At 42.9% G+C, this 18,535-nt stretch overlaps 1 protein-coding gene across 2 annotated transcripts in view; it reads right to left on the bottom strand.

Moving 5' to 3' along the window:
• Window positions 1–2,750: 2,750 nt before the first annotated feature.
• Bin2 (bridging integrator 2) overlaps window positions 2,751–18,535 on the bottom strand; it is a 33,943-nt gene continuing 18,158 nt past the window's right edge. The window contains exons 6-12 of one of the 2 annotated variants that reach the window (XM_042668734.1): window positions 15,954–16,061; window positions 15,585–15,670; window positions 13,980–14,055; window positions 13,136–13,218; window positions 7,682–8,444; window positions 4,792–4,866; window positions 2,751–3,197 (exon numbers count right to left, since the gene is read on the bottom strand). In XM_042668734.1, the coding sequence (XP_042524668.1) occupies window positions 3,168–3,197; window positions 4,792–4,866; window positions 7,682–8,444; window positions 13,136–13,218; window positions 13,980–14,055; window positions 15,585–15,670; window positions 15,954–16,061 (1,221 nt within the window). In that variant the 3' untranslated portion in view covers window positions 2,751–3,167. Of the gene's footprint in view, window positions 3,198–4,791; window positions 4,867–7,681; window positions 8,448–13,135; window positions 13,219–13,979; window positions 14,056–15,584; window positions 15,671–15,953; window positions 16,062–18,535 lie in introns of both variants that reach the window. The other variant, XM_042668733.1, reaches the window with a different exon arrangement.

Below are 18,535 nucleotides of genomic sequence, written 5' to 3'. Positions count from 1 at the left end.
ATTCTGATCTTGCCCACTCAGGATTGCACCTCTTGTGCTTACTCTGCCTCCCATCCAGTGACACAGACCTCTCTGTTCCTTTCTTCTGATGAGCTCTGTGGCTTTGGAAATACATATTTATACCTATCAATTGGAAAAACAAAAAACAGGCATCACCACACGCTCAATCTAGTACAGGAGATTGATCTGAGTACAGGAGATTGGGCTTTAAAAATCATGGTTCCAAGTCAGCTAGGTCAGAAAAATCCTTGAGCCTCTCATTAAGAGTTAACCAGTAACATGCCAACATGGAGGTGTGGCTCAAATGGTAGAGGGCCAGCCTTGAGCAAAAAAGCCCAGTAAGAGCTAAGTTAAAGCCCCAGTACCTCCTCCAAACAAGTAGGAAGATGGCTACCCAGGTTCACCTGGGTGTAAGTGGGATCCTACCTTGAAAATAATCACCACAAAAATGGACTGGAGTTATTGCTCAAGTGATAATGTTCCTGACTAGAAAGCACAAGGCACAGAGTTCAATTCCCAGCACTACACTACACTACACACACACACAGGTATTTTTCCACTGGAAAAAATAACTCAGTTATTATCATCTACCCTGGCCAGAAGGAACCAGGATATAGGCACGAGCCACTGGCACCTGGCCCAATGTATTCTTTATTACTTCATTTTGTCAGTTTGTTCAGAAGACCTAGATAAGGGCATTTCCTTTGGTAGTCATTGTTTCAGGAAATAATGCAATCAGATGCTAGTCTCTCAAATCTACTCTAGAATCATTCCCTAAAACCTGTGTCCAGCAGGGCACTGGTGGTACGTGCCTGTAATCCTCTCAGGACGCTGAGATCAGAAAATCATGCTTTGAGGTCCAGGATGGAAAACCCATGATATTCTTATCTTCAATTAACCAACAAAAAGCCAGAAGTGGAGCTGTGGCTCAAGTGATACAGTTCTAGTTCTGCACAAGAAAAGCTCAGGGACAGCACTCAAGTCCTGAGTTCAAACTTAAGGGCCTGCACAAAAAAGAAAAGAAATTCGGACACCGGTGGCTCACACCTGTAATCCTAGCTACTCAGGAGGCTGAAATCTAAGGATTATGGTTCAAAGCCAGCCCCAGCAGGAAAGTCTGTGAGACTCTTATCTCCATTAAATCACTAGAAAACTGGAAGTGGTACTGTGGCTCAAGTGGTAGAGCGTTTGCCTTGAGCTGAAGAGCGCAAGGACAGCGCCCAAGCCGAGTTCAAGCCCCATGACCAACCAAAAAAAGAAAAAAAGAAAAAAGTATCTCCTTCTAACTTATCATTAAATACTATCAATTCTGTGTCTGCTCAACATTCTCTACCTCTTTCAAGGTCTTACTGGCAGAAATTTCTGCCAGTAAGTATAGCTCAATCCTAGGTGCTGGGTGGACTGAGATTGAGAGGATTGTGGTTCAAGGCCATTTCCAGCAGAAAATGCATGAAACTCCATCTCAATAGCACACACTGGCTATCCTAACTGACAGGAAGCCTAAACTAGGTGAATGGTGGATTTAGCTCTATACTCTGGTAGGAAACAAGACCCTATCTCAAAATTAACCAGCAAGAAATAGAGCTAGAGGCATGGCTCAGCAATAGAGCACCTGTCTAGCAAGCATGAGACTCTGAGTTCAAACCCCAGTACCAAGAAAGAAAAAAAAAGTAATAAATATATATATATACATATATATATACATTTCTAGTCATGGGGCTTGAACTCAGCCTATGCACTGTCCCTGAGTTCTTTTGCTCAAGACTAGCACTCTACCACTTTGAGCCACAGCTCCATTTCTGGTTTTCTGGTGGTTACTTGGGGGTAAAGAGTCTTACAGACTTTCCTGCCCAGGCTGGATTCGAACTGCAATCCGCAGATCTCAGCCTCCTGAGTATCTAGGATTACAGGTGTGAGCCACCAATGCAAAGATCTTATTTCTTCGTCATCATGTTTATTTAGTAACCAGTACTGGTGCTCAGTGCTTGGCAGAAGTGTTTGTTACATGCTTACTGAATAAATGAAGAATGGTGACATCATTAATTCTATGAGCAAAAACCAATATAGATTTACATGTCTGCACATGCATGTTTGTCAAGTAGTAGTACTTCAGAATCACTTTTTAATGTCAAATGGTAGGATTTGAATCTGGAACTTTTGATTCCAACATGGATGCTATTTCCACTGTATTGTCGTGCTTTGTATCTATTCTCTTAAGAGTTTCATATCTACTTCTATCTGGCTCAGATCCTTATAATATCAGATCATTAGCACTAGATCTAGCTCTAAAATATAACCCCTTTCCCAGAGCATTTGTTTGTTTGTTTGTGGTGCTAGTCCTGGATCTTGAACTCAGGGCCTTGGCATCATCTCTGAGCTTTTCTGCTCAAGGCTAGCACTCTACCATTTGAGCCACAACTTCACTTCTGGCTTTTTACTGTTAATTGGAGATAAGAGTCACAGACTTTCCTGCTGGTCTGGCTTTGAACCATGATCCTCAGACCTCAGCCTCCTGAATAGCTAGGATTAGATATGAACCACAGTGTCCAGCTGAGTATTTACTTTTATGTAGTAACACATCTGGATTGAGGACAGATACAAGGAAGAAATTAGTCAGGAGGTAGGGTGAGCTGAAGTCAGAGATATGATCAAAACTTCCTGAACCAGTGTCAAAATCAATAACCTTGTCTAAGTGGAAAACCAGTCCTGGGCTGCAGCAACACCCTGTGTCTAAACAACGCATTCACATGTAGTCACAATCATACTTTATTTAACAATTTGAAAATCTGTTCGTTCCAGTGGTTAAGTTGAAGGTGTATTTGTTCATGATCATGCGTGTTTGTGATTATGTGTCTGTGCATGGGCAAGTGGATGTGTCTACAGCTACTTGCATTCTTTAGTCATTACAACCCCAGTATAATAAAGTCTTATTCTTCTAACAATGCTCAAGCCTGAATTAAAAAAAAAAAATCCAAGTCAGACATTCTCCTCTCCCAAACCTTCCTCCCTCCCATCTTCCTCAGCCTCCATTAATGAATTGCCAGGTCTTTAGAGATTCCCAGCATTCATTTGGCCTGAGAATCTGGCATTATGCCCCTTGACCTCTTCCCTCTGCTTAAGGGGCTTCTTTGGAGAGATAGGGGTTGGGAAGTCTTGGCAGTTTCTCTTCAGAGTTGTGCATTCTCACTTGGACCTGCCTGGAAAGTAAACATGATTGCATTAGATACTGATCTGCACTGTCACCAACCATCAAGAGGGATGAAAACCCAATTGCTTGACTTCTCTTCAATCCTATTTCATGTTATGCTACTGGCCTCTACTGCGAGTGGTGATTATTGTAATGACTGGGATTATTGTTGTGGATTCTGTTCATTACATCACTTGCCTCTCGGTATTCACCAGTGAAACCATTTCACTTCAGCAGTTATTGTTTTCCTAAGGAATGGCCACCACAAATTGGGCAAAGTGATCAGGTGTTTTTTCCTTCTTCTTGGACGCTGGGGAAAGTCTGGAACAAATTTTCTGGCTCATCCTTAATAAGTGTATCTAATATAATGTATTTTTTGTACTTGCCTAATTCATGGTTCCATATTCTGTCACTATTTTGTGTCAGACTTCTGAGTTTATTGTGCTTTCGTGTGTGTGTGTGTGTGTGTGTGTGTGTGTGTGTGTTTGTACGTGTGTGTCCATCCTGGGGCTTGAGCCAAAGGCTGTCCTTAGACTTTTCATTGCAGATCAGATTCTCACAGACTTTCCTGCCCATGCTGGCCTCCAACCACAATCCTCAGATCTCAGCCCCCTCAGTAGCTAGGATTAGACATGAACCACAGTGCCCAGCTGAGTACTTTTATGTAGTAACACATCTGTATTGAGGGCAGGCACAAGGAAGGAATTACAGTCAGGAGGTAGGATGACCTGAGTAGCTAAAATTGCAGGCAGGAGCACCTGGTTTATTGTGCCTTTTTCTGTGTGAGCTAATTAAATATATGAGAGATATCTATGAAATTGGTATAGGCTTTCTGACATAATTACATAAATACTTAGGAGATGAGGTTAGTGTAAGGCCATGTGTTGGGAAATGTGCACAGAGACTCTGTAAAGTTCTAGTTCTGCTTGGTTCCTTGGCCTCACCCCCTGCTTTGTCTTAGGCCCTATTGCTTACTACCAGATTCTTTTTTTTTTTTTTTTTTTTAGTAAGTTTTTATTGTGAAAATACTGTACAGAGGGGTTACAATTACATGAGCAAGGTATTGAATACATTTCTTATCAGGCATTGTTTCCTCCTCCTTTGTTTTTCCCCTACCATCCCTTTCCTCCCATCTGTACAACTGCACTTCCCACTCCCCCCCTCCCCCGCCTAAATTGTAAAGTTTGTTTTTTGACATAGCTTCTTGTACATCTCATTGTTGCAATGGGTCAACTTGTATCCCTATGTAAACAATTTGTTTTTTCCCTTCCACTCCCCAAATTATACCAGCATCAAATACAATGAAAACAGGGGTTATACCATGGGGGAGGGACATACAAAGCTACAACAAAAAATCACATGGTACCTTATAAATACGTTAGAAACAATAGCAAGCAAGAAAAAAACCATTTGTGTCCTTATCTTGGGGTTCAATTCACTTAACATCATCTTATCTGACCTTTTCTGCTTGTCTCAGACATATACTAGTTATTGCAAATAAGAGAAACCATCTACCAGATTCTTTTTAAGGCTTGTATCCCACATAGCCAACCCCCTGGCCCATCTCACCACTCACAATGTCCTCTGTATACCTGGGACCTTACCTCTTCTGGAGGCTCAGGTGCTGTGACCTTGTTCTCTTCTGGCTCCACAGAGACAGGAAGTTGAAGGTCTTGGCCCTACAAAGACAAGAGTTCTGACTGGGAGATGGCTCCAACCCATAGCCCCTCAGCTTATGTGCTGCGGGTCTACCCTGCCTTTTGCTCTTTAAGGGTGACAAACAATACAAAGGGCAAATATGCAGTGTCATCTAGGCCTGAAGCTTCAGGGAAGGCCTTCCTCCAGGCCTTCAAAAGCGGGAAATGACTTGCTAGGACAGGAAACCAAGTCTCTGGATTGCAGTGCTGTTTCAGTGATGAGCCAGACTCCTTATGATCTGTGTGTCATGCATGCCTAGGTACCTAGGTGGGGTGTGAGGTCTTCAAACCATTAACCTCCTCAGGACTGTACTGTGCTTACAGGTCAGTGATCCTAAACCTCAGTGAGCAATTAGGAGACAGGGGAGGTATGATAGTTTCTTTGGGAAAAGCTCCAGGTTCTGAGCTCTGCCTAAAAACTTCTATGCAAGAAGACATAAACATTCAAAGGTTTGAAACAAATGTGTTAAGGCTGTGGTTAAATGCTCACTTAACAAGCTAGGAAGCCCTCAGTTCAATCCACAGTGAGTGTATGTGCGTATTGTGTACACATACATATACACACATATATATGTGTGTATATATATATATATATATATATATATGCACATATTATTTTTACTGCCTGGGATAGAAATGAATATGAATATGTATTCCAGGCAATATTCATATCTATCCCAGGCAATCCATATATATATGGAAATGTAAAATAATATATATATATAAATCCATATATACATATAAAAAACAGTATATCACTTGCCTAGTATGTGCAAGGCCCTGAGTTCAACCTAGCAGTAAAACAAAACAAAACCCCCAAACCTACTTTTAATTAATTTTTTTTTTTTTTTTTTGGTGTACCAGTCCTGGGGCTTGAATTCAGGGTTTGGGCACTATCCTTGAGCTTTTCTGCTCAAAGCTATCACTCTGCCACTTCAGCAAAAGCTCCACGTCAGCTTTTTTGGTAGTTAATTGGAGATGAGAGTCTCGTGTACTTTCCTACCTGCTCTGGCTTTGAACTGTGATCCTTAGATCTCAGCCTCCAGAGCAGCTAGAATTACAGGCATGAGCCACCAGTGCTAAATGTATTGTTAATTAAAATGTAATTGACTCACTATAAAATGCATCCTAAAATAGAACCAATTACTAACCGTGTTGGCAGCCAGCTTTCAGGTCTCTCTTAACCCTGGAGATGTGTCACTTTTCTCAGGGTCTGTTTACCATAGTCACAGCCTGATAAACTGAAGGGTGGCCTTCCTCCATCCCAGCCCATCCCACCACATCCTCCCAAAAGGGGAAGATTACATGAAGGTACATAACTGTAATCAGGGCATTTGGGAGGCTGAAGCAGAAGGATTAAGTTAAAGGGCAGCCTGCACAGCATTGAAAGACCTTATCTCAAAAACAAAAAGTCCAAAACAAACAAACAAACCCAAAAGACCCAAAGAAAAGAAAAGGAGGGGAAACTCTGGATGTTAGTTGTGGATTTATATTGGGAACTCCTTGAATTGGAGTTAAAAGAAGAGTAAGAATCTTTTCATGGGCTGGGAAGGTGGCTCAGTAGTAGAGTGCTTGCCTTACATGCATGAGGCCTTGGGTTCAATTCCTCAGCACCACATAAGCAGAGAAAGCCAGATGTGGTGCTGTGGCTCAAGTGGTAGAGCTGAAAAGCTGAGGGGCAGTGCCCAGGCACAGAGTTCAGGTCCTATGACCGACCAAAAAAAAAAAAGGAATCTTTTCATAATAATACTAGAAATAAGTCCTTTATAGAAGTTGGTTAGTCTAAGATTATATTATGAAATTAGCAGCTGTGAAGGTATTTAACAATCCCAAGATTCTGAGACTCCCCAATTCTGAGAATGTAAAATAATAACATCAACTATGGAGTCTTTTAATTATAGTAAAGATGATCTACATTGAGGTTATAAAAGAATAGAGAAGGGGCTGGGAATGTGGCTTGGTGGTAGAGTGCTTGCCTAGCATGCATGAGGCCCTGGGTTCGATTCCTCAGTACCACATACACAGAAAAAACCAGAAGTGGTGCTGTGGCTCAAGTGGTAGAGCACTATCCTTGAGCAAAAGAAGCTCAGGGAGACAGTGTCCAGGCCTTGAGTTCAAGCCTCAGGTCTGGCAAAAGAAAGGGGGAGAGAGAGAGAGAGATAGAGACAGGAACAGAGGACTGAGGTAGGCATAGTGGCTTGTGCCTGTAATCCCAGCTACCTAGGAGGCAGAGATAGGAGGATCACAGTTTTGAGTTCAGCCTAGAATAAAAAATGTTAAGTGAGGGATGTTGGAAGCATGGCTTAAGTGGTCGAGTATCTGTCCACAGGTGCAAGGCCCTGAGTTCAAGCCCCAGTACAGCAAAAACAAAAAAGAAAAAAGCAACAGCACAATAAAATTGAGCATGGTGACACACCTCTGTAATCTCAGCTATGCAGGAGACAAAGGTAGAAAAATCAGTTTGCCAAGTAGGCCTTGAGTTCGCGCGCGCGCACACACACACACACACACACAAGTACAGCCCAAACAAATGAAAGAAACAAATTGGGAAACTGGGAATGGTGACACATGCCACATAGGTAAACAGGAGGCAAAGATGGGAGAATCGTTAATTACAGAACAACCCAAGCAAAGGCAAAGGCAAAGCTGTGAGACCCTGCCTCAGAAACAAAACACAAACCAAAGGGTGAGGAGGTGACCCAAGTGACACAGTGCTTGTCCTGCATTTCTGGGGCTCTGAGTTCAATCCCCAGTACCACCAAAAAAGGAGTAAAGATCCAATCGGATTCCTTCTTACCTGAGAGGTGCTCAAGGAGGGGGGAGTGTAAAGCTCTTCTGTGCTGGGATTGTGGGTGGTCTCATTTTCCAAGGCCTCAGGAGTTCTCAGTGGCTTCTCTGGTGGTTCTGGATGAGGAGAGACCTCTAAGGAGGCCCTAGGACTTGGAGTCCCAGAGCTGGAGAGGACCCGGGGGCTGGTAGGTGAGCCCCCTCCAGAGGCAGGTGGGCTGGATGGCATGTTCCCTGAGGAGAGCCTGGGGCTCCCAGGGACTCTGGGTGGAGGAGGCCTACTAGGGGGTGCTGAGGTCCTCTGGATGGAGGCTTTCTTCTTTGGTTGTTCGGCTCCTTCACTTGAGGTGCGGGTCCGGAGAACTACTTCTGGGACAAATGATGGAGGCTGATGGGAGGAGGTCAGGGATGTGCCTGGTGATGGGGCAGGGGAGCGTTGGTGATCTTCCTCCTGGGGCTTGTCTCCCTCTGTAGTAGGAGAAAGTTGGGCCTGGGTTGAGCCACTACAGGTTGACAGAGGCTCTTCCTCCTCAGAGGAGCTTCCTTCAGACCCATCTTCCTCCAATCCCTCATCTTTTGAGGACTCTTTTTTGATATCCAAATCATCTTCGTTTTGAGCTGACTCAGGGGGCAGCTCTTCCTCTGCTGCCAAGATGGCTTCGCTCTCACTGGTCAAGGAGTTGGCAGAAGGACTTGTAGGTGAGGTTGAAGGGCTCAGGCTGGCCTCTGGAGACGTACGAACTGGGGAAGAGATGACTAAAGAGCGCTTGCTGTTGCTAGAACAGGAACCATATTCAGATTCAGCAGGGTCAGACTCTGAAGCCACCTCATTGTTCACACATTCATAATAATAAAACAGAAGAAGTGTATGCTGGTAGTTTGTGTCTTTAATCCTAGCTACCTAGGAGGTGAAGATCTGAGGATCACGGTTTGAAGCCAGCTCAGTCTGGAAAGGCTGTGAGACTCTTATCTCCAATTAACCATCAAAAAGCTGAAAGTGGAGCTGTGGCTCAAGTGGTAGATCACCAGCCTTGAGTGAAAAAGCTAAAGGACAGCACCTAAGCCCTGAGTTCAAGCCCTAGTACTAGCACTAGCACGCGTGTGCATGGATGCACACACACACAGAATAAAGCACTTAGAATGATGTTGGTTTTCAATTATGCTTATGCTATAAAATAGCAGAAATGATGATAACATTTTTATCTGTACCATCATCCCCATTACAGAAAAAGAGGGAAGAAAAACTGCTATAACAAATATTTCCTCAAGGGAAAAGATTCATGGGTGCTATAGAGTTGAAGCATGCAGATTTTGGCTCTACCTACTGATTTCTTTGCCTCAAATCAATATTCCTGGTCATTTGTGTACATGTGTGAATGGTGAAAAATTATCTGGCACGCGCAGGACTCCTCAGCTGAAATCTGACAAGGAACCATCTGCCTTTTTTTTTCCAGCTCACAAACTGCAAACAAATAGCTTTTTCATCATGCTTTTTGTAGTTTTGTGCCTTTCTGTTGGGGACTTTGCTATTTCCAACGAACTCAAGCTGATGATGATGTGCTATGTTACAGTAAAAACATGTGTGCAAGCCGGGCGCTGGTGGCTCACGCCTGTAATCCTAGCTACTCAGGAGGCTGAGATCTGAGGATCGCGGTTCAAAGCCAGCCCGGGCAGGAAAGACCGTGAGACTCCTATCTCCAATAAACCACCAGAAAACCGGAAGTGGCGCTGTAGCTCAAGTGGTAGAGCGCTCACCTTGAGCTGAAGAGCTGAGGGACAGTGCCCAGGCCCAGAGTTCAAGCCCCACGACCGACAAAAAAAAAAAAAAAACGTGTGCGACACAAACTACTTCAGGCATGAGTTGGGTGCTCTTGGCTTCGAGTTCCAATATTAATGAAGTGACAGCATTATTAGATAAGATCTTCAAATAAAAACTCACAGAAAGCAGGTTATGCAGTAGCTAGTTGATTAAAATGTTGTCACTGATGCTGGGAGCTGGGAGCCACACCTATAATCAGGTTGAGCCTGATTACTCAGGAGACTGAGCTTTGAGGATAGAAGTTCAAAGCCAGCCCAGGCAAGACAGTCCATGAGATTCTGATTTCTAGTCAAACACGAAAAAGCCAGAAGTGGAGCTGTGGCTCTAGTGGTAGAGCTGCAGGACAAGGTTCTTGCTAGCCCTAGCATCCTAGGACTCTCTTAAGTTTAGAAGGCTCAAGAACTAAGGAGAGGAGGGGGGAAACAATTTTGTTGGGTGCAGGTAACTCACATTTGTAATCCTAGCTACTTAGGAAGCTGAGTTCTGAGGATCAAGATTGGAAGCCAGCCAGGACAGGAAAAGTCTGTGAGACTCTTACCTCCATTTAACCATCAAAAAGCCAGAAGTAGAGCTGTAGCTCAAGTGGCAGACAGAGCACCAGCAAATTTATATCCTTTGGTTCTTGTCTCCTTAGACACAAGTTCTGTACTTCGAACATTTTGTGGATGTCACTAGGCAAAGACTGAGTCTCCTATGTTCACTGGATTCTTAAGGCCTTTTGCATAGTAAGAACTCACTGAAACTTGCCAAATAAAAGCTTTTTTCTTTTTTGCCAGTCCTGCACTTGAACTCAGGGCCTGGGCACTGTCCCTGAGCTTCTTTTGCTTAAGGCTAGCACTCTACCACTTGACCCATAGCACCACTTCTGGCTTTTTCTGTTTAAATGGAACCCTGGGCTTCATTCATGTTAGGTAAGCACTTTACCACTAAGCCACCTTTGCAGCCCTAAATGAAAGCTTTGGAAAAAGCAAGGAATCATATCCCAAAGGACCAGCAAGTTGTTGACCCCATTATGAAGGTGAAAGACATCATCCCAAAAAGCAAAAAAGTGAGCCATGCAGATTGGTAAAAAGATATGTGCAATGCATACAATGAAAGGATTAGTATCCAGAATATGCCAATAAAAATATCATAACCACTTTTCCAAAAAAGGGCTAACAGGGCTGGGAAGGTGGCTCAGTGGTAGAGTGCTTGCTTTGCATGCATGAGGCCCTGGGTTTGATTCCTCAGTACCACATAAGCAGAAAAAAAACAAGTGGTGCTGTGGCTCAAGTGGTAGAGCGCTAGCCTTGAGCTGAAGAGCTGAGGGACAGCGCCCAGGCCCAGAGTTCAGGCCCCATGACCAACCAAAAAAAAAAAAAAAAAAGGGTTGACAATCCAAATGAAAATAGGGAAAGGATAAATAGGAAAATCACAGAGCGGGACCTTACATCACTAACCATACCATGAAAAGATGCTCAGGGGAGCTAGCAATTGTGGTGCTTGTGGCTTTTAAAACCACAAAGAATTTCATTTTCTATCATGAGCTCGGGAGAATTAAGAAGTGAGAGAATTTCAAATGCAACAAGAACATAGATGCACATGGGCTCCCACCCATGGCTGGCAAGTGATAAACTGGAACAATGGCTTCATAGAGCATCTGGCGATGCCTATTAATGAGGAAGCCCTGGTAACACACTGTAACTCCAAAATCCCATTTCATGTAGAGACCCTAGAGAAACTTAACAGAATTCACAAGAAATGGCAGTCAAGGTGTACACACCGGTAGTCCTAGCACTCAGGAGGCCAAGATATGAAGACTGAGTTCAAAGCCAGCCTACATTTTGTTTGCTGAAACAACCTAGTGAGTCTCCTCTATTTTGATCCCCTTCAATCTCTTTTCCCTTGCTGCAGCTCTAATGATCTTTCTGAAAGGCAAATATGTTTTTGTGTGTGTGTGTGGGGGGGGGTCCTGTCATGGGGCCTGAACTCTGGGCCTGGGCGCTGTCCCCCAGCTCTTCAGCTCAAGGCTAGCACTCTACTACTTGAGCCACAGCGCCACTTCCGGCTTTGTGCAAAGCCATAGGTTTGATCCTAACACCACAAATGAATGAATGAACAAATGAAACCAGAACTTTAACAGCCTTTCTTGCTTCCCACAGCCACAGCAGTTGAAGCGCCTTCTCTGTGAGCTCACCCAAGGTCTGGTCCTCACCTCTGCTTCTGCCCACCTCCCAGCTCTGCAAAATGGCAGCTGCATCTCTGTCTGTCCACTCTCCTGGCCAGCTCCTCCCCCTCTGTCAGCTCTCCAGCCCGGCTTGTTCCAGCAAATCCTGATCCCATTAGACTGGAACTAGGGCTCCTTTTGTTTCTCCATGGGTTAGCCCAATCGAAGTACATTATGCCTGTTTTGTAATCTCCTCTTTATCTTCTCTATTAAAATTTGATAACCTTGAAGAGAAAAAGAGAGAGACAGCGACAGAGAGAGGCAGACAGAGACAGAATTTTCAGGGCAGCCTTGGCTACCTAGTGTCAGCCTTTCTCAAAACAGAACAAAATAGAACAAAACACTGAAGAAGAATATATACAGTGTAAGTTCATTTATATAAAATTTAAGAATATGAAACAGCATTTTGTGTGTCACTAAGTGACATAAAGTAAAAAAGACATGCACAGAAATACTAAATACTGAATTAAACCAGGGGTTACTGTGGTGAGGGCAGGAATGGAAAACTGAGGGAAAAAGGGACATTGGAAGCTTCAACTACATTTACAATAGTTCTTAAGTCTGGTGATAGGTATATGGCTACTTGTGGCCCTATTCCTTATACTTTTAGTTATGTCTGAAAGATGTAAAAAAATTATATATATATAAATATTATATCTGTGTGTATACACACACACACACACAAATGGAGTGGGGATAATTGTGGGGCTTGAACTCAGGGTCTGGGTGCTGTCCCTGAGCCTTAGTGTGCTCAAGGCTAGCACTCTACCAACTGAGCCACAACTCTACTTCCAGTTTTTAAGTGGTTAATTGGAGATAAGAGTCTCACGGGGACTTTTCTCCCCAGTCTGGCTTCAAACTGTCACCTCAGATCTCAGCCTCCTGAGTAACTAGGATTACAGCTGTGAGCCACTGGTGCCTGGCTATATTTTAAATGTGTGTGTGTGTGTGTGTGTGTGTGTTGTGTGTGTGTATATATACACACATATAGAGAGGGGGGAGAAAGAGAGAGAGAGTGTATGTGTGTGTGTGTGTGTGTGTGTGTGTGTGTGTGTGTGTGTGTGTCCACACACGCACCAGGACTGGGGCTGAGGCTAGAACTCAAGACCTTGTACTTTTGCTTTTTCCCCTCAAAGTTGGTGCTCTATGACTTGAGCCACAGCTCTACTTCCAGTTTTCTGCTAGTTAACTGGAGATAAGAGTCTCATAAACTTTTCTGCCTGGGCTGGCTTTGAACCATGATCCTCAGATCCAACTTCCTGAGTAGCTAGGATTATATATTATCTATGCAGAATTATAAATTTGCTATCAGCATAGCATGAACAACAAAGGTCATGTTGAGCAATATAAAGGAAAGGCCTGGATTCTGTACTGGAGATGAGCCTGTTGGCCTGTTCCCACGGGACAAGTGGTGCAGAAAAGTTGTGGAAGCTGCTTACCTTGACAATCCCTTCACCACAAAGACTTTGTTGGAATGTTGCTTCTCCAGTTTGCTCATCACCTCATAGAGATTGTGGTTCAGCTAGAGCCGGCAAGAAAGAAGACAATGTTAGCCAAATGGGAACGCCAAACTGTCCTCTCTGCCAGACAACTACCCCTCATAAGAACCCATCCCCCATCCACTCTGCTCTGCAATCGTTCCTCCACCTCCCTGTCACAGCACCCCCTCTTCTTTCTGATTTGTGTCCTGCTCCTCCCATCCTCCTGGCAGTTTTCTTAAATCATGGTCCATAACTAAGGGTCTAGTTTCTCTCAGGTGGTCCAGGGACTTAAGAGTCATCTTAATATTAGCTAGGCAAATCATTATTTAACCAAAGGAGCTATGGAGAGGCTGTGTGGCTGTGTGAATATAATATTGTAATAGCAGAGGATATCAGACTAGAAAAGACCTTATGAGGTCATGTTATATGGCAAGATAGGTGCTACTGAAGACTAATCACCTGAGAAACCCATTTGTGATTTGCCTCTCCCTCCTGCTCCCCAGCTTTCCTTGGCCTGAAGGCCTGACCTCTTTATTCATGCTAAAGCTTGACTTCAGATGCTCTTACACAGTTGCCAAGGGAAATGGAGAGAACTCTCTGATAACTTATATATATATAATGTTCTTTCCTAGAGTTCAACCCAGTAAATCCCAGGCTATTATTTAATCATGAGATAAAAGTAAAAAAAAAAAAAATCTGGGTTTCCAATACAGATATTTCAAGAAATGATGTAAATCAAGGCTGCCTTTTTATTTCCTAGAAAAATCTACCTAGAAGTTTCATTGGACCTGATGTCACTCACCTTGCTCATCTCTCTGTAGAAGACATCCCTCAAGTTGGAAATGTTCTGGAAGATGGTCACGTAACAACCAATGCGACTATTAGGAGGCAAATGACATACACATAGGGGACAATCAAGGAGGTCCTTGTTTGAAATATAAGGTCCTTAGGCCAGAACTCGCCAGCACCAAGGATCCTCAGAGAGGCACCCTACCACATCCAGGACCCCAAAGTTCTGGAATCTGAACTCATTAGTGATGGGCCGGGAATAGCTCTGACTCTTGTGAGCCAGTGTTAGCCCAGACCAACCCCATTGTTTAACAGAACTTCAGTTTCATGAAATTATCTGATCTGGGCTCTTCAAGTGTTGAAATAGACATGAAAGTGCTTTGAAGAATTTTTTTGAAAGGCTGTACAAACAGAAGACCATGTAATTATGATTATTATTATTATAGCAAGTTGTTATTCTTTCTCTTGATGCAATTCAGTACTAATATGCACGTGTGTACCTTAATAGAATTCTCCTGTAAATGAATTGGTGACATTTACATTGAAAGGAAATGTATTAAATTTCAATTCTATTTAAGTTTTAAGTCTCATCATTAATATTTTACAATAAGTATAGTTGTTATAAAGGCTACATTGTATCAGTTGGGCAGAATGGCACATGCCTGCAATCCAGCTAAGGTAGGATTATTATAGGTTTGAGGCAGCATAGGCTACATAGTGAGACTGTCTAAAATAAAATAAAGCTACATCACATGTAGAGTAATTTTAAGTAGCAATATCAATGGTCTTACTATGATATGTTTTACAGCATAGTTGTATAGTGAACACGGAATACAAGTAAAGCTGGCCAGGCATGGGTGGCTCATGCTCTTTAATTCTAGCTACTCAGGACGCTGAGATCTGAGGACCTGAGATTCAAAGGCAGCCTGAGCAGGAAAGTCAATGAGACTCTTATTTCCAATTAACCACCAAAAAGCCAAAAGTAGCTGTGGCTCAACTGGGAGAGTGCCAGCCTTAAGTGGAAAAGCTAAGGGACAGCACCCAGGCCCCGAGTTTAAGCCCTAGCACTAGCGCACATGCACATACGCATGTGTGCACACATGGGCGCGGAGGCGCGCGCGCACACACACACACACACACACACACACACACACACACAGAGTAAAGTTTCTGACCAGATTTCTCTTTCAATGTAGAAAACTTAAATCTAAAACACTTTCATCTAGTATGAAGTAAGGACTCTTCATTAACTATCACCTCACAGTTAATCTATGTAAATTTAGATGTCTACAAACCAAGCTCACTTGATATAGCACACACTTGAGCATAAAAGCAGATCCTTGCACTGTGCATGATGACAGCAGTTCCCTTGCCAAGATCCTCCCTACCCAAGAAGCATCTCATCTTCAGACCCAGAAGAGCTGGCAGGGCAAGGATGATTATCTCTGTATTGGAGGTGAAGAAACCAGGGCCTAGAGAGACAGGGTAGCTTGCCAGCATGTTAGTGGCAAGGCTGAGGCTACCTCCCACTCTTGGACCAGTGTTCTACTAAAGAGGTGCCAGATGTGGGCTGCAAATAGCTCAGGAATCCCGCCCTCTTGTGAATCTCAATTGCTACCTGTTATAAAGGAGGGGCAGCTCCTCCAATAGTTCCTGGTTCAGATCTTCAAAGACAATCTGGGCCTTGGTGAATTCTTCCTCTGCCTAAATGGTAAAAGAGACAAGACAATCCTCCTCTATTGTGACGCCATGACTATAAGCTGCCTCCTTCATCTTTTGTGGATTTCCAGGTACTCCTATCTCCTTCCCCAGCTCCATCTCTCCCCCACACTCCAGCCTGAAGACTCTGGCTATGCCTACAGTGGCTGGGTCAGAAGAAACCAGATTTCCTTTAGGTCACTTGATGCTGCATTTCCTGTACCCAGCACCTGCCACCCCTGGGGGGTGGAGAACAGGAAGGTCTAAGCAGGTTGTTTCATTTTGTTACCTTGGCAGTCTTGGCATCATCTTTCTTCTTAGCATTCTGCACTGCCTCCAGGTGGTGTCGGGCACTGTCATAGTCGACAAGTTTCCGACTGCGCTTGGCAATTCTCTCCTAGCTCAGGGTGATGAGAAAGAGTGCAGATGACATCCACTTGTCAGTGGCCAGATGTGTACAACAGACGCAGGATTCCTGGATCTTATTACCAAATTATTTCTAGCGGAAAGGAGAATATGTCCTAGGATCTCCTTCAATGCCTGAGAATAATAGGACTTCTCAGGTGTGTGTAATTCTACAGAGCATGTCAAAACCTGTGGCTCACACCTGTAGTCCTAACTACTCAGAAGTCTGAGATCTGAAGATTGTGGTTGAAGTTAGACTGGGCAGAAGTGTCCTCAAAACTATCTCCAATTAGCCAGGAAATGCTGGACTGAAGACATGGCTCAAGTGGTAGAACACAAGCTGTGAGGGAAAAAAACCTAGTGAAAGCTTGAGGTCTTAACCCTGGTAGTACTGGCACTAGCTAAACAAAAAAAATCTTTTTTTGGTTGGTTGGTGGTAGGGCTTAAACTCAGGACCTGGGAGCTGTCCCTGAGCTCTTTTGCTCAAGTCTAGTGCTCTACAACTTTGAGCCGCAGCACCATTTCTAGTTTTCTGGTGGTTAAGTGGAGATATGAGTCTCATGGACTTTCCTGCCTGGACTGACTTTGAACTGCGATCCTCAGAGTAGCTAGAATAATAGGCATGAGCCACCAGTGCCCAGAGTAAATAAATGCTTCTTATGAAACCATTATAAACTGATTTTCCTTCAGGAGAAACAACCTTGAGAATCTCACTAAACTGAAAGTCAGGATTTCTGGGTCTTAATCCCAAATCTGCCCATTATTGGCCTAGATCAAGGCCCATCTCTTCTGAAGCTTCAGGAACCTCTTCTGCTCTACACAAGCATCATTTAAAATCAGATGTTGAACTGAATATAAAGTGCTGAGAACTCTAAAGCACAGTAAAACATCATAAATTACTGTAAGTAGTGAGAGAGTCTACTCAATCTCATCAAAACTACTAGTTATACTGGGAGGAAAACAAACTAAGTATGTTATTAGCCCATCTCATCCTCTCAAACACATAATTTGAAAAGATCTGAGTGATCACCTTATCCAACATCTTCCTTTTTTGGTTGTCATTTTTTGGGGGTGGCGGGGATCAAACCTAGGACCTCATAAATGCTAGGCAAGTTCTACCACTGAGCCACAGCTCCAGTCCTGGTCTAATGTCTGATGAAGTTACTCTATAATGAAGCAACTCTACAATGAGGCAACTCTGACAATGAAGCAACTTTTCAATGCCTAAGATAAGTGTAAACAGAAGTTCAACTTCTAGAATGCAGTCAACAATTCAATGTAGATCCTACAAAATTAAGATACGGGAGGGGAGGGATGGGTGAGAATGATAAAAGATGCATTGTTTTTCTAAACTGCTTTGTTAAGTGGCAACTCCTTTGTATAACTACTTAAAGAAAAAATATTATCATTATTACTTTTGGAACATATTTTGGAATATATTTTAATTATCCTTAAGTAGTTGTATAAAGGAGTTACCATTCATGAAAGCAGTTTACAAATATAGTGCATCTTGATCAATGTCACCCCTTTCAACCTTGTCACCCACCCATCCCAACCTACCTCTTTCCTTATTTACCTTAATTTTAGGTTATGTATTGAATTTTTTGCAATTTAACAAAGCAGTTTATGTGAAAAAAAAAGAAAAATAAGATAAAATTAAAAAAAAAGAAGTTCAACTTGTATTTAAACAGAGAACAGACAACAATCTCAGACTGTACTGCATTTAAGTTTTAGAAAGCTTTAATTGAGAAGTCAAACTTAAGGGCTGGGGTTGTGGATCTAGTGGTAGAGCACCTGCCAAGCAAGCATGAGGCCCTGATTTGAAGCTTCAGTATTGGCCCTCCCTGCAAAGTTAACTGTTAGCATAAACTTAGAAACTTCAGTCTGCCTCCCTCTAGTTTCCTCCTCTTAATCTAAAATCAGCACAGAACCCGACAGAGTAGATGTTTAATAAATTTAGTTGAATGAATAAAGAAGGGGAATTCTGCCTTCTGAAATAATTTAGAATATGTTAAGTTCCCCTTTTATCTAACAAAATTTCAAGTATTTGAAGATAACTATCTTCTGAGTTTCTTCTTCTGTAAGATGAACTTTTAAAATTTAATTTAATTGTAAAGGTGATGTCAGAGGGGTCACAGTTACATAAGTAAGGTACTGAGTACATTTCTTGTGGAACATTGTTACCCCCTCCCTGTTTTCTTCCACTTTCCCTCCCCCCCAAGATGAATATTTTTAATCCTGTTAGTTGTTTCTCTTATATAAAAGGATGCCCTAGCTGGGTATGGTAGTGGACATCTATAATCTAAAGCAGGTGGATAGTAGTTTTGTTTCTTTTTAATTTTAATGTCAAAGTGATGTACAGAGGGGTTATAGTTACCTAAGTAAGGTAGTTCGTACATTTCTTGTCAAACTTATTTTCTCCCTCATTTTCCCCCAGTCCTCCCCCAGTTTTGGGGTGTGTGTGTG

This window comes from Dipodomys spectabilis, unplaced genomic scaffold, assembly GCF_019054845.1.
Source record: "Dipodomys spectabilis isolate Male_0828 unplaced genomic scaffold, ASM1905484v1 ptg000477l, whole genome shotgun sequence".
In the NCBI taxonomy this organism is placed as follows: Eukaryota; Metazoa; Chordata; class Mammalia; order Rodentia; family Heteromyidae; genus Dipodomys; species Dipodomys spectabilis.
Note: the sequence above shows the minus strand (reverse complement) of the source record. Positions and strands in the feature narration are given on the sequence as shown.